Source organism: Staurois parvus, unplaced genomic scaffold (assembly GCF_062004578.1).
Source record: "Staurois parvus isolate SC_StPar_1 unplaced genomic scaffold, SC_StPar_1.0 ptg000184l, whole genome shotgun sequence".
In the NCBI taxonomy this organism is placed as follows: Eukaryota; Metazoa; Chordata; class Amphibia; order Anura; family Ranidae; genus Staurois; species Staurois parvus.
The window spans coordinates 7,811,687-7,824,534 of record NW_028317980.1 but is presented as its reverse complement, the minus strand read 5'-3'; the positions used below and the strand labels follow the sequence as shown (position 1 = coordinate 7,824,534).

Genomic DNA, 12,848 nt, shown 5'->3' with positions numbered 1-12,848 from the left:
CCAATAGTGCCAAAGCTTGCCCATGCCTTCCTGACTGATGGGCATTCCAATTGGCCAGTGAGGCAGCCCATCATAGCGATGGATCAATAGGAATTTGTAAGGGTGGGTTATAGCATTGGCTGTCACAACAGCTAGGATTTAGCAGAGACAGGAAGCCTTTAGAGACTACAGCAGGTATGTGCACCTATAAGGGTCCATTTACTGCTTTTTAGTATGTGAACACGTTAGCTTGCATGTTAATGTGCATTGCCTTAAAGCAGCCCCTTAATAGCTGTCAAAATCACACATAACCCATTTTATGGACATGCAACACATGGAAGCTCACTACTGTTTGTTGTGTTGCACTAGTGCATTGGGTTGCCATTCCATTTATGCTAACATCCCAGGTTGGTGTGAATGGGCCCCTAAAAGAAACATGTTCTAGGAGCAACTTGAAGTCTGCCATTGCTCTCCTTCTACAAATGTCCCCTGGGTACCTCTGCCCAGGGGCGGACTGACAACTTATGGGGCCCCCGGGCAATAGGGGATCATGGGGCCCCTGTGCCCTTGCCCAAACTCAAAGAAGCCTATGAAAAAGGTACCAGGGGCATCTCATGGGGCCCCCTACTGATCCGGGGCCCTCGGGCAGTGCCCGAGTTTCCAAACGGTCAGTCCGCCCCTGCCTCTGCCTTCAGACCTTTTGAAGGTACTGACCTGAAACAGGCAGGCAACCAGTGATGCCAGAATTTGGTACGCCTATTTCAGGTTGGTGATTTAGAAAGTAGTGATTCAGTTGGATCAGCATGAAAACCAGGCAACTGGAATTTTAAGAAAATGTTTAGCAGGGCAGCCCCTGTTTTTCTTTCAGGACAGGCTCTCATTACCGGGAAAAAAAAATCTGTATATGAAGTCACCGGAGAAGTTATTGTCCTTCTGAATATACAGATTAGAAGATAGCCAATTCCAGATGGACTACGGGAAACCCAAATCATTTTTACATATGATGTCAATATTTACTAAAGCCATGGATACAAGTAAAATGATAAAATAGATGTAGACTTTAGAATTTGGTCTGTGTGCTTTGTATCTGGAATGTGTACAATGCATATTTCATGCTCTTGATTAGAAACATTCCCCTCGTTTGCCGAGAGTGAATGGCCAGATTCCTTGGAGGCTGTAATCTGATTTTTAGGATGCTGCCAGTACGGCTCCTGAATTGTCTGAGACTCAGAATATCCCTGTAACTGCAAAGACATTGTACTAGGAGCTGGTTTACACCCCTGCATGCCCTCTACACTAAACAAGCTTTGTAATTCTAACATTTTTCAAAAATCTGTAGGGCAGATTTGCTTACGGAGTAGAGCATGTTGTCATTCAAAGTGAATTTGAACTTGTCTTTGTGAATGAGGTAGAATAAATGAAAATCCATTCTGCATTGAATATCCAACGCAAGGATAATAGGAAATATTTTATTTTTTTTCTTGCATGTGATTGAATGATCAAAGTCAATACATTTTTACTTCATTTATTAAACTAAGCATAATTTGTCTTTTAAATTTTCACTTAGCGTAGTGAAAGCTTTGCTGACTTCAGTCCTTAAATTGTGTGCAATTACACCCGGTTTGCACATGATTGGGTGTTCTTTGCCAAAAACATTTTACTTTAACTACATTAACTACGGAAAGTAAAAATTCACACTGACAGTGAGCACAAGCTACTTTTTTTTAATTAAATCAGGCTCATTGTTTTCAATCTTGTTACAAGATACTATGGGACTGAGCTACAACATCACACAGACCAAAGTTCAATCCAACTGCCATACTTCAGTTCTCAAACCCGCATCATTCCCACTCAGGTAGCCACTTACCAAATCCTTAGACCAATTTTTTTATCTAAATCTGTAATTGCATATGTAAAATTGCATATGTTTTTTTCATAAATTTGTGCCACCCAAAACTCCAGGTACTCTCAGTCTTGTTTGACCTTAAGCTCTATCATCCACACTCCACTAATTTTCCAAAAAATTGCAGAAAGCAACTACGGCATAAAACAAAAAAGCTGCAAATAGTATAATCCAGCCTTTCTCAACCTTTGCAATACAGAGGAACCGTTGTAATAACTTTTGAGTGTCAGGAGACCCCTACTAAAAATGTCTATACCTACAACTCATGATTCGTATGATGGCCAATGGGAAGAATGCTCCGTACACTTGTGGTCATTGGGAGAAATGACCCCCTTAGAGATAGCTAAAAAGATCAATGGTGTCAGTGGGAATGCATCTGAGAGGTGGAAATCGCTCGTTGCTCAAGGAACCCCTGGCAACCTCTGGAGGAACCCTGGTTGAGAAACCCTGATATAATACAAGAGACTTTATTGAAAAACAACCTAAAAAAAATCTGCTCTGACACATTTTGCCTTAATTGAAACTCATCAGGGGATATCACCAGACCAGGAGAACATAAAGAAAGAGGGAGAGGAGGTATTACAAATAATTACGGTTGACATTGCCATAGAGAAAATTCATTCTGGGTATGATGGCTGTTTGGTGTTGATAGGTCGCTCTTTGGCCAAACGTACTAGAGTAGTGTGGGGCTCAAGCTGTTGCATTATGCACAGGGATGTATACATTGATTGAAGTCTTAATTCAACCACCCCCCTCCCTTCCCTCTGCTAAAAAAAGTATTTAGCTACCATATCAGTGGCTGGAATCCGTTGAGTTGAACTGATAACCTGATTTCAGTCCACATGTTCCAACTTACGTTTATCTACTACAGCACTGATGAAGGGGAAGATCTTTTGACCCCTGAACCGCATTGGTCTCAATACTGGAATTTCAGTAATGCAGATTACTGATACAAGTTTGTCTTTATATTATCTGGAACTGGTGCTCCATACATTTCCCTCCTAAATATGGCATAATTCTATAGGGAATATGACACAAACCAATGGAAAACAGTTAGTGGAAAAATGGGAAGGGGGCAAACTAACATATTACCCTGTTAAGCAAAACCACTGAACATACTTTTCTGGATAGACCAAAAAAACAGTTACTTGTAAAGGTTTACAAAAAAAAAGTGGTTTACATGGTTATTTGACCTTTTTTTAAATGGCCCACAGTGCCTTCGACAGTATTTGCATATGGGACCCTAATGTGAGGATGCTGTGACAACTTTTTAGGACAAGATCCTGGAAACGGGCTAGCAAACTCTTTTTATTAGAAGGAAAATAACACGCATTTTTGTTATGCTGTAACATGTAAAACCAGCGAGAATTCTGTTCAGCCGCACATGTGTGTTTTATTTTCCCAAGAGATGCCATGCTGTAAAAATGCTTTGTTAAAATGAAATGAAAAGCAGCAATTGTTCCAGCTGTCTTAAGTTATAGACTTCTGTATATTTTCTTTTCTCTGCTATCCAACGAAAGATGATCTGCGTGAAGACATAATAGGACGATGGCGGTGAAAACTGGTTTTTAGCTTTAGTTTGAAGATAATGCTAATCCTAAATTTAAAAAAATAAATAAATCAGACATGTTTAAATATTTATATTCAGTTCATGCAATTAGGAAGCTTTCAAACAAGACCGTTGAAGAACATGGGAAATCCAAAATAAGCATAGTATTACAATGAAAACGTCAAAATAATCTGTAGATTCTGAGATATAGACAACCGAAATTTGATGCAAAGTATGACTTTCCTTGTAAAAACTGAGCTTGGGTTCATCTAAACTGAGCTTGGGTTCATCTAAACTGAGCTTGGGTTCATCTCTCTTGCCCCTGAGAGGTTTTCAGGTAAGGTCACCTCTGCTTATGCATCTGCTCAGTGTATGAGCCATTGGAATGTTCTAGATTTAAAACCTGCTTACTTTTACCAGTGCCTTACATGGAATGAAGAATTGTTGACATCTGTCCCACCACAGAGGAGCTTAATTGGAGCTTAGTGGGCCTTCATGCTAATTTCACTACCATAGTCATACTGCACACAAACGCACACATTGTAAATTCAGTTTAATCAGCCAATAAACCTTGTCTTAAGTTTTTGTTTTTTTATTTTATGTTCTTATTCCCAGCTTCACATTGAAAATATTGCCCCACCGGAACCTTATTCACCCCCTTAATGTGTTTAAAGTGATTTTAAATGCACAGTTTTTATTTCTTTAACCTCTTTGCGCCGACGGTATGCAAATATGCGGCCTCTCGGTGGCTGGGCCTTAACGCTGAGTGGCCACATATTTGCATGCTATTTGTAAACAAATGTGCTGAGAGCGCGCTCCCTGCACGCTCCCAGCACATGCGTTGGTGTCCCATGCAAAGGTCCCCATCTCTCCTTGCCATCGGGACCTTTCTGATCATATGACTGCCATGAAAGCCAATCACAGTGGTCACATGACCCTAAATCCCGCCCCGCCTCCTGGCGTCAAAAACCGCTTAAAGTGCCCGGGAGGTGCCGGCGTGAAGGGGTTAACATAACAAACATGATATACTTACCTGTTCTGTGCAATGGTTTGCACAGAGCAGCCCTGATCCTCCTCTTCTCGGGTCAGAGTTCCTGGCCCTTCTCCTTTGCCAAGTGCCCTCAAAGCAAACTGATTGCTATGGGGGTACTCGTGTGTGCTTGTTCCCGAGCCAGCTCTGTGTGTCCATAAGACATAGGACTTGGCCCCGCTCCCTGCTCCCTCTTCACTGGCTGTGATTGAAAGAAGCAGGTGCCAATGGCTGTTGTATCTAAGCTGATGAGGAGAGAAAGAGCCAAGAGAGCCTCTATGTCAGGAGCATGTATCACTCCTGCTTATTGTTATATGCTGGTCTCATTCCAGCATCTCGGTTTTGGCTGTGATTCATTCTCCCTGTCTGCCTGTCCACCTGTAAGGTGATTGATGTAGCCAGTCTCTGGGTGGAGACTAAACCTGATTTAAAACAGCCAAGCCTGCAGTCTCATGCTTGTCACAGCATTTTCAACTCGTGCTCCAAACTGCCTGTTTGTCTGCCCTGGTTGCTAAATTGGACTCCCTTGTTGATGACTTTGGATTGGATATCGAATACGCTCAAAACTCAGCTTGCCCTGAACCCGGACTGTCACTGACCACTCTGCCTGTCTGCCAACCGCAATTACCCGTTTGCTGTACTCAGTTTGCGCCTGCCCCAGTGTGGTGGTCAGGAAATATAGCATTGTGTATAAGACCTGGGGGCAACTGGTAGGCCTGCTTGCCTTATGGAAAAGGATGCTAATATAGGTGAAGAACACAGAAACCAGCTATAGTGCCTGACCACCTACACTAGGGGTAAGTGTGACACTCTGCTCTCATGAACATCGATGGATTGAGATTGGGCTTAGGTAAGTATTTACGGGGGGCTGGGGGGAGCTGCTTGCAGAAGGTTTTTACCTTAATGCAGAGAATGCATTCAGGTAAAAAAACAACTTCTGCCTTTACAACCACTTTAAAGGTTTTAGTGATATTCCCCTACTTCCCTTGTTCCTTCAAGGTTATACAGATAGAGTTCTTCTAGTCTCTCCGGATCTGTTTCATCTCTTGCACAATTTTTGTTGGCTATCTGTAAAATTGCTCTATTTTATTGTTGCGGACAGTTGACCACAGATTTTGTAACCATATAAATACTGCTTGGGTATGGGCCACAAACATTTGTATGCAACCCGCAGTTGAAAGACCAATCTCTTTTAACTAGACTATAAAAAATGTCTGCTGGAGTTATGGCCAAGATGTTTTTCATTTGCTCACGCTAGAGACATCATTGTCTGCTAATGAGTTGGTAAGTGATGCCCTCATGACTGGTAGCTCAGGCCACAAAATATCCCTAATTTAGGAAAGAGTCTCATGTGCACAGGACGTATTCCAAAAGTTAGTTTCCAACAAGAGCTGATTATGTTGCTTATGCTGTCATTGGATTTCTAAGTTGCCTTTTAGTTAGGACAGCCAGGTCAAAATTAAAAACAATGTTTTCTCAATTTGCACCATATAAATCGTTTCCAGGGAGCTGCATTTGTATCAAGAAACTACCAAGTAAATAATAATAAAAAAAGGAAATATGCAACTACATAATAAAACTTTAAGAAACCTTGCTGTTCAATTTTGTTGACACAGATAATTTTTTTGTCTTATCCAAGCACCTGACTCTTGAATTGTCTTTTCCATAGATGTGGACAGAAAAAGAAATTGGTGATTAATGGCAACAAAGGATCTCCGGAAGATGGAGTTATCATGGAGCAGAATGGAGACACAGTTAAATCTCAGGAGATGGTGCAGCTAGTATCTAAAGAGCAGACCAATGAATTAGGAGACCAAGATGAGCCTCTGACCCAAGACAACATACGCAATACAAAGAACGTGGACATGAAAATCGGAGTCTAGATACTTGTATTATCTTTGAGATACATCGCAAGGGGACCTCTGTTGGGAATCAATGAACTGGGACTGAAGTTTAAAAGTATAACGAGCCACTGACTCTATCATAGGATCCTGTGTTGCTTATTTTGCTACTTTGCAACTCAAGCCAAAAATTGTTGGCTCCTCATTGTTTGTGTGCAACGATGCCTCTTGACACACGCATGAAGAGAGATTCAAGGTGGTGTGGTGAAAGTAGAGGGCAGGTAAACAGAAAAAAAAAAGCCAGAGATGTGCAAACTAATTTAAAAGTACTTATCAAAAAATGCAAGATCATCAATGAACCTATTATTCTGGACCAAACTCACTGGTGGGGCTAACTTTTTGAATGGATCACAATAAAACGCTACAGGCAGCAGAGAGAAATGTTAAATAAAGCTACATCTGAAGGTACTTTGTAAATAGAAGCATGTGACCCATATTTATAAATATGTTTGATATTCCTCAAAGAATGTGCTTGTCTAGGTTATATTCTATTGGTATTAGAGTAGGAAGACAAAGTAAAGTAACATCTATCAGTTTTTTTATTTAACCCTTGTTGCAACACCCATGTAAATTTGAGATATTCTTTACAGTGACCACAGTTTCCTTTCGGTTGCTTCAAAGAGCTATTTAAATGTAGTAAATTTAGCAATGAAATCAAATTGTTAAAGCTTTGAGACAACAAGAAACAAAGCTGGGAACTCATATATATGAAGTTTGGTAGCCTTGGCAACATTGGACAATCCTAACTGGTAGACTTTGAATACATGGGAGTCCTAGACTGAGCAGTCAGGTTACTAGACTTCACATATGAATGTTAAAACTATCTTAGGTAGATCATGTCTGGCACCATAGATCCAGCCTAGAGCACATGGGAAACTGGGAAAAGATGGATCCATGGAGGACATCTGGTCTAGCAGAACTACCATATACGGGATTTGATAGTGACATTTGACTTTGATCGTGTATAATAGAGGCAATATATTAGATAGACTTGGTTTATAGGAGTTTCAGCATAGACAGCCATGTTGATGAGAATTGATATACACTAATGTTTGGAAGTAAATAAAAATGTTCCATAGTATTGTTATATAGGAAAGTCCAGAGTGGGTAGAAAATGTAAGTACACTTGCTGAATATTGAAAACGTAAGCTTGTTTTGTTATATAGATTTGATGCATTGAAGTTCAGTGCTGGGCTCCAATGTTGGGTAAACATTGTGTATTTTGGGAGCTGAGGCTGGATGCTGGATGGAGGCTAAATGCTATCTCAACTTCACATACATGTATGGGAATCCAAGATTGCATAGTCAAAGTTTAGATAGGATTGGCTTACATGGGAATCCAAGGCTAGATAGTCATGTTAGGTACACATGACTTATGTGGCAAACCAAGGCCAGATAGTCATGTTAAGTAGACTTGACTTATGTGGCAGTCCATAGGTAGATTGTGATGTTAGACTTGGCTTTCATGAGAGTCCAAAGCTGTATAGGTAGACATGGTTTACATGGTGGCCCAGGGATGGACAGTGAAGTGGAGTTGGATTAAATGGAAGTCCAAAGCTAAGCATTTGTGCTATGTAAACAACATTCTTACTTTGGATTGCAAGGCTGGATAGAAATGTTAGGTAGACAGTCAAAGTTTAGATAGGATTGGCTTACATGGGAGTCCAAGACTAGATATTCATGTTACATGGACTTGGTTTATATGTCCGATGCTGGTCACCTAGAAAGTTCTTGGGTTGGACCTTTACCTAGATCCGATCTTTTTACTTAGTAGCATGAGATCAATGTTTTCATGAAAATCAGTTCATTTAAAGCGCATTGATTTTAGGGCAGGATGAAAAGAGTCCAGCACTCGTTGCCTATTTATTTTTCTTTTAAAACACACTGTGAAAGTACAGCAAAGTAAACTAGAGATCATCCCAGTTTTTTGCCATTTCACATGGTCAAGCATGCTTCATCAAGGTGGTGGAATCCCAGGCATGTGCATCCGCCTGGTCAATCCATTTTTGTTAATGAAATGGATTGGCCAGATGTATCAACTTTTCAGTGCTATAATACTGAAATGGATTGACCAGATGGATCTGCTTTTCAGTGATATAACTCTCAGATGATATGGTGAAAGAGTTAGTTTAATTGGCTTGGTGTTGACATACCACATTCATGCTATAAACGAGGCAACAGTCATTAGAAAGATCAACTCATGCAACGTAAAAACTCATGTAGCTGTAAGAACTTATACACAAATAGATGATTCTTATCCAGAGCTTAATAGGAGAATTTCTGGATTTTTGAACATAAAGTATACAGTAAATGAAAGACCAAGGTTGGATGGACATGCTAGATTACCCCTGTTGCCTCAGAAAGAAAAAATTTGTTCTGTAAATCTAAAGCCCAAACTTTCTCATTTTCGAATTGAATTGTCAGAACTTCTGTCATGATAACAAGTTCCAATAGTTTCAATCACAAAAACGTTTTTAGATGGAGTTTGTATTTAATATAATAGTTAAAGACAGGACTTCCTTAAACCCTAACCTTATTTTTATTTGAATTTTCTTTGGAATAGATTAGGGAAAATCTATATCATATTTTAACACCTGTCCTTCACTCCATTGGAGAGATTTTCCTTAATTTCCTGTAATTGTGACACCTAGATTGGAAATGGGAGGAAACATTGTCACCAGAACATGAATGCATTGACAGCTATTAAAAACATTATCTAAATGTTCAAATCTTTCTCTACTCTACTAAAAATGCATTGTTGTTCATGTCTATGTCTCCACTGGAGAGATTTTCCATGACTTCCTGGCCTGTGAGAGAATGAGACGGAGCACAGCAAAAAAAAAACCTGACAGAGGGTCCAACCTTTCCTTGCTCTATAAAAAATCTATTTGAAAAGGAATCTATAATGACTAATTGTTTATTATAAAAACCATTTCTTCTCCTTCTTATAATATATGAAAATATTCTTCAAGTTTGCACATCTCTGTAGAAGAGGGGACACTATGAAGCTATATCACTTTTGGGGGGGTGGGGGTGGAATGGGGATAGGGGTTATTTAAATCAGAGCAGGGTTAACCTCTTCCCTGCCAATATTTTTTGTTTTTTTGTCCTGCCACTGGTTAGCTTTGTTTCTGCAATTTCAGGTAAAAGCGTTAGACCTCTTTAAGGGTCCATTCACAGCCAAGTGTTCTGTTGTGGTGCATTAATGCACACATGTCAATGTGCCTTGCATTAAGATAGCCCATCTATTGTGAATAGACTGCCAATGTACCACAACAGATAAAAAAAGTACATAAACCTTTTTTTAGCAATGCAGCACAATATATGCGCTGTGGTGTGTTATGCATTGTGCAATGCATTTGGGTGCCATTCTCAGTTTAATGGCAGCACAATGCATTTCACATAGAGCAGGTTGGTCTCCATTGCTGCAATGTACAAGTGTGCATGGGCCTTTAGTGTTCCTGTCATCCATGTGCACAGGCAGTCAATGGAGATGATTTACTAATGGAGTAGAGCAATGTTAACTTCGCAGTGTGGATTTTCACTTTGCGAGGGAATCTTTAATTAGCTTAGTGATGTCAAACTGTGATGACTTGTACCATCCAATCATGTGCAAGCAAAAGTCCTGTTTTTTTTTCCTTGAACGTGATTGGGAATTTTTTGCAAAAGTGAACTGCATTCAATACGATCTAATGGGTCCCCTCTGCCAATTACAACCAATGGGGGCCTTCTCCCATCGATGACCAGTGTAATGGGGGCCTTCTCTCAATGACAACCAGTGTAATGGGGGCCTTCTCCCAATGACAACCAGTGTAATGGGGGCCTTCTCCCAATGACAACCAGTGTAATGGGGGCCTTCTCCCAATGACAACCAGTGTAATGGGGGCCTTCTCTCAATGATGACTAATGTAATACGGGCCTTCTCCCAATGACAACCGGTGTAACGGGGGCCTGCTCCCAATGAAGACCAGTGTAATGCGGGTCTTCTCCCAATGACGACCAGTGTAATAGGGCCCTTCTTCCAATGACGACCAGTGTACTAGGGCCCTTCTGCCAATGACGACCAGTGTAATAGGGCCCTTCTCCCAGTGGCGACCAGTGTAATGGGGGACTGCTCCCAATGAAGACCAATGTAAAAGGGCCTTTCTTTCTCCTATTGATAGCCAATGTAATGGGGTCCTTCACCAAATGATGACCAGTGTAATGGTGCCTTTCTCCCAACAATGACCAGTGTAATGGTGACCTTCTCCCAATAATGACCAGTGTAATGGCGCCCTTCTCCCAATGATGACCTGTGTAATGGTGCCCTTCTCCCAATGATAAGCACTGAAATGGGGTCCTTCTCCCAATGACGACTAATGTAATGGGACCCTTCTCCAAATGATGACCAGTGTAATGGTGCCCTTATCCCAATGATGACCAGTGCAAAGGTGCCCTTTTACCAGTGATAACCAGTTTAATGGTGCCCTTCTCCCAATGATGTAACAGGGCTTTACTGCCAATATAAGGTGGTATTTCATCATGTTCACTAAGCGTAAATTCCGTTTGCTAAGTGAATATGCTCTACTCTATTAGTAAATCAGTCCCACGCTGTTAGGATAGAGCAATGTATCAAAAATTGCATCCACCCAAATTCTAAAAATTGTTTGCCAGAATGACCTCAAACAGTTTCGGCACAAGATGGCTGCCAGGGTAGCACATGTATGACCGGTACACATCAATGCTAAAGTCATATTTTACATTAGGTTAGCGTCAGCCGTATTTAATGGCCACATTTACATATCGCTGGTGTAGCTGCAGTGAGTTGGAGCGCATTACCATAAAAAAGAGCACGTAGATTAAAACCGCATAGCCTTTCAAGAGGTGTCTTAGTGTTGCTCACTCAGCCGGAACTCCAAGAAATTATAAATTCGGATACGAACAGATAAATGATTCAGAGCCCGGGATTACTTTATGGATGACAATTGTATGCTATTGTCTGAGAACGCGAATGTAAATTTAACCCATTTTCTCCCTCAAAGGAGCCTTCCTTCGCAGTTTAGCGGTTTCCTTGTCAGTTTGTGGGTTAAAAAATAGATCTATTTGTCTAGTACATATGAATGTTTGTACATATCGTTCACCTGCTTGTTGTATATAAAAGCTTTAAAAATAAGAAAGCCTTTGTGTTATCTTGCTGAGTATTGCGTGTTTATTTTGTACATAACAGGGTTTGAATTGCTAAAGGCAAATAGGCTGTTATCTTTACAAGGGAATTTTCACTTTGCAAAGAATACCCAGCCATGTGCAAGAAAAATATACAGTATTTTTGTTTGCACACAATTTCAAGTCGGCAGCACTTTATGTAAAACTCATTCACTAAGCTAAGTGAAAATTCCCTTGTAAAATGAAGAACCTATTTGCCTTTAGTGAATCAACCCCAATATCTAATGTTTAGCCCTTAGTGACAAAGTTATTATCATAACATAAGGTAGTAAAAAAAGTACTTTTTTTAGACTAAAAATACAACCCCCATCGCAAGTGTAAAAGAGCCTTTACTCTATCCAAAAATAAAACATTTTTGCCTTCAATTCTGCTTTAATCCCCTTGAGTCCTAGACTGTTTTTTTCATTTCGGAGATGTCTCAGTTGTGCATTGTATACCTTTTGGTATCTCTAGCCTACCCCAACGTACTCTTGTCAGTTGCATTGGGAAAAATTACTGATAAATTTGATAAAAATGCATTTTCTGTTCATTTTCCTAATGCAACATTGACTTAATGATTTACTAAAGGAAAATACAGTGTGCACTTTGCAAGTGCAGTTGCTCCAGAACGTAGTATATGAAATGAAGCTTCACTTTGCAAAGATTACCCAATTACATGCAAGTAAAGTATAAAAAAAAACCTGGCATTTCCGCTTGCTCATGATTGAATGATAGAAGTCGGCAGAGCTTCCCCTCATTTACTAAGCTCCGAAGCAACTGCTGTTGCAGAGTGCACAGTCTATTTGCCTTTAGTAAATCAACCCCAATTTGTGCACCCCCCAAAAACACCGACAAAGTCATCTGATTGAAATGGTATCATATAAGTGTGATTTTTATGTAGTATAGTGGAATGGTAAAGCTCAAAGCAAACATTTGCATTTTACTTTAGGTAAGCTTTATTCCCCTTTGAATGCTACATTATGTTGTGTGCATGGTAAAAAAAAATATCAGTTTTGCTAATTATTTACATGACAAGATAGGATCAAGTCAGGTTGGCGAGGCTACAATATAACATGAAGGCGACTTTTTCACGGTTTATAAATTACTAAAAATCAGAATAACATTGCATTCACACATGTGAAAAGTTGATGCTCATTCAGTAAACACAGGCGTCGTGACCTGGTCTTTCATTTGGGGAGGTAATAATTTGTATTTTTAAGGAAAAAAATATGTCTAACAAATTGTATATATTCTTTAAAGGAGATCCTTGATCAAGCCTCCCTCCCATGCAGCTGTGCAGTAACG

General features: G+C 40.1%; 1 protein-coding gene across 2 annotated transcripts in view; it reads left to right on the top strand.

Moving 5' to 3' along the window:
* The window catches only part of CD44 (CD44 molecule (IN blood group)), an 86,916-nt gene extending 75,386 nt beyond the window's left edge, over positions 1-11,530 (top strand). For both annotated transcript variants that reach the window (XM_089677356.1, XM_089677355.1), the window contains one exon: positions 6,131-11,530. In XM_089677356.1, coding sequence (XP_089533482.1) covers positions 6,131-6,344 — 214 coding nt within the window. In that variant the 3' untranslated portion in view covers positions 6,345-11,530. The remainder of the gene's footprint in view (positions 1-6,130) is intronic.
* The last annotated feature ends 1,318 nt before the right edge of the window (positions 11,531-12,848 follow it).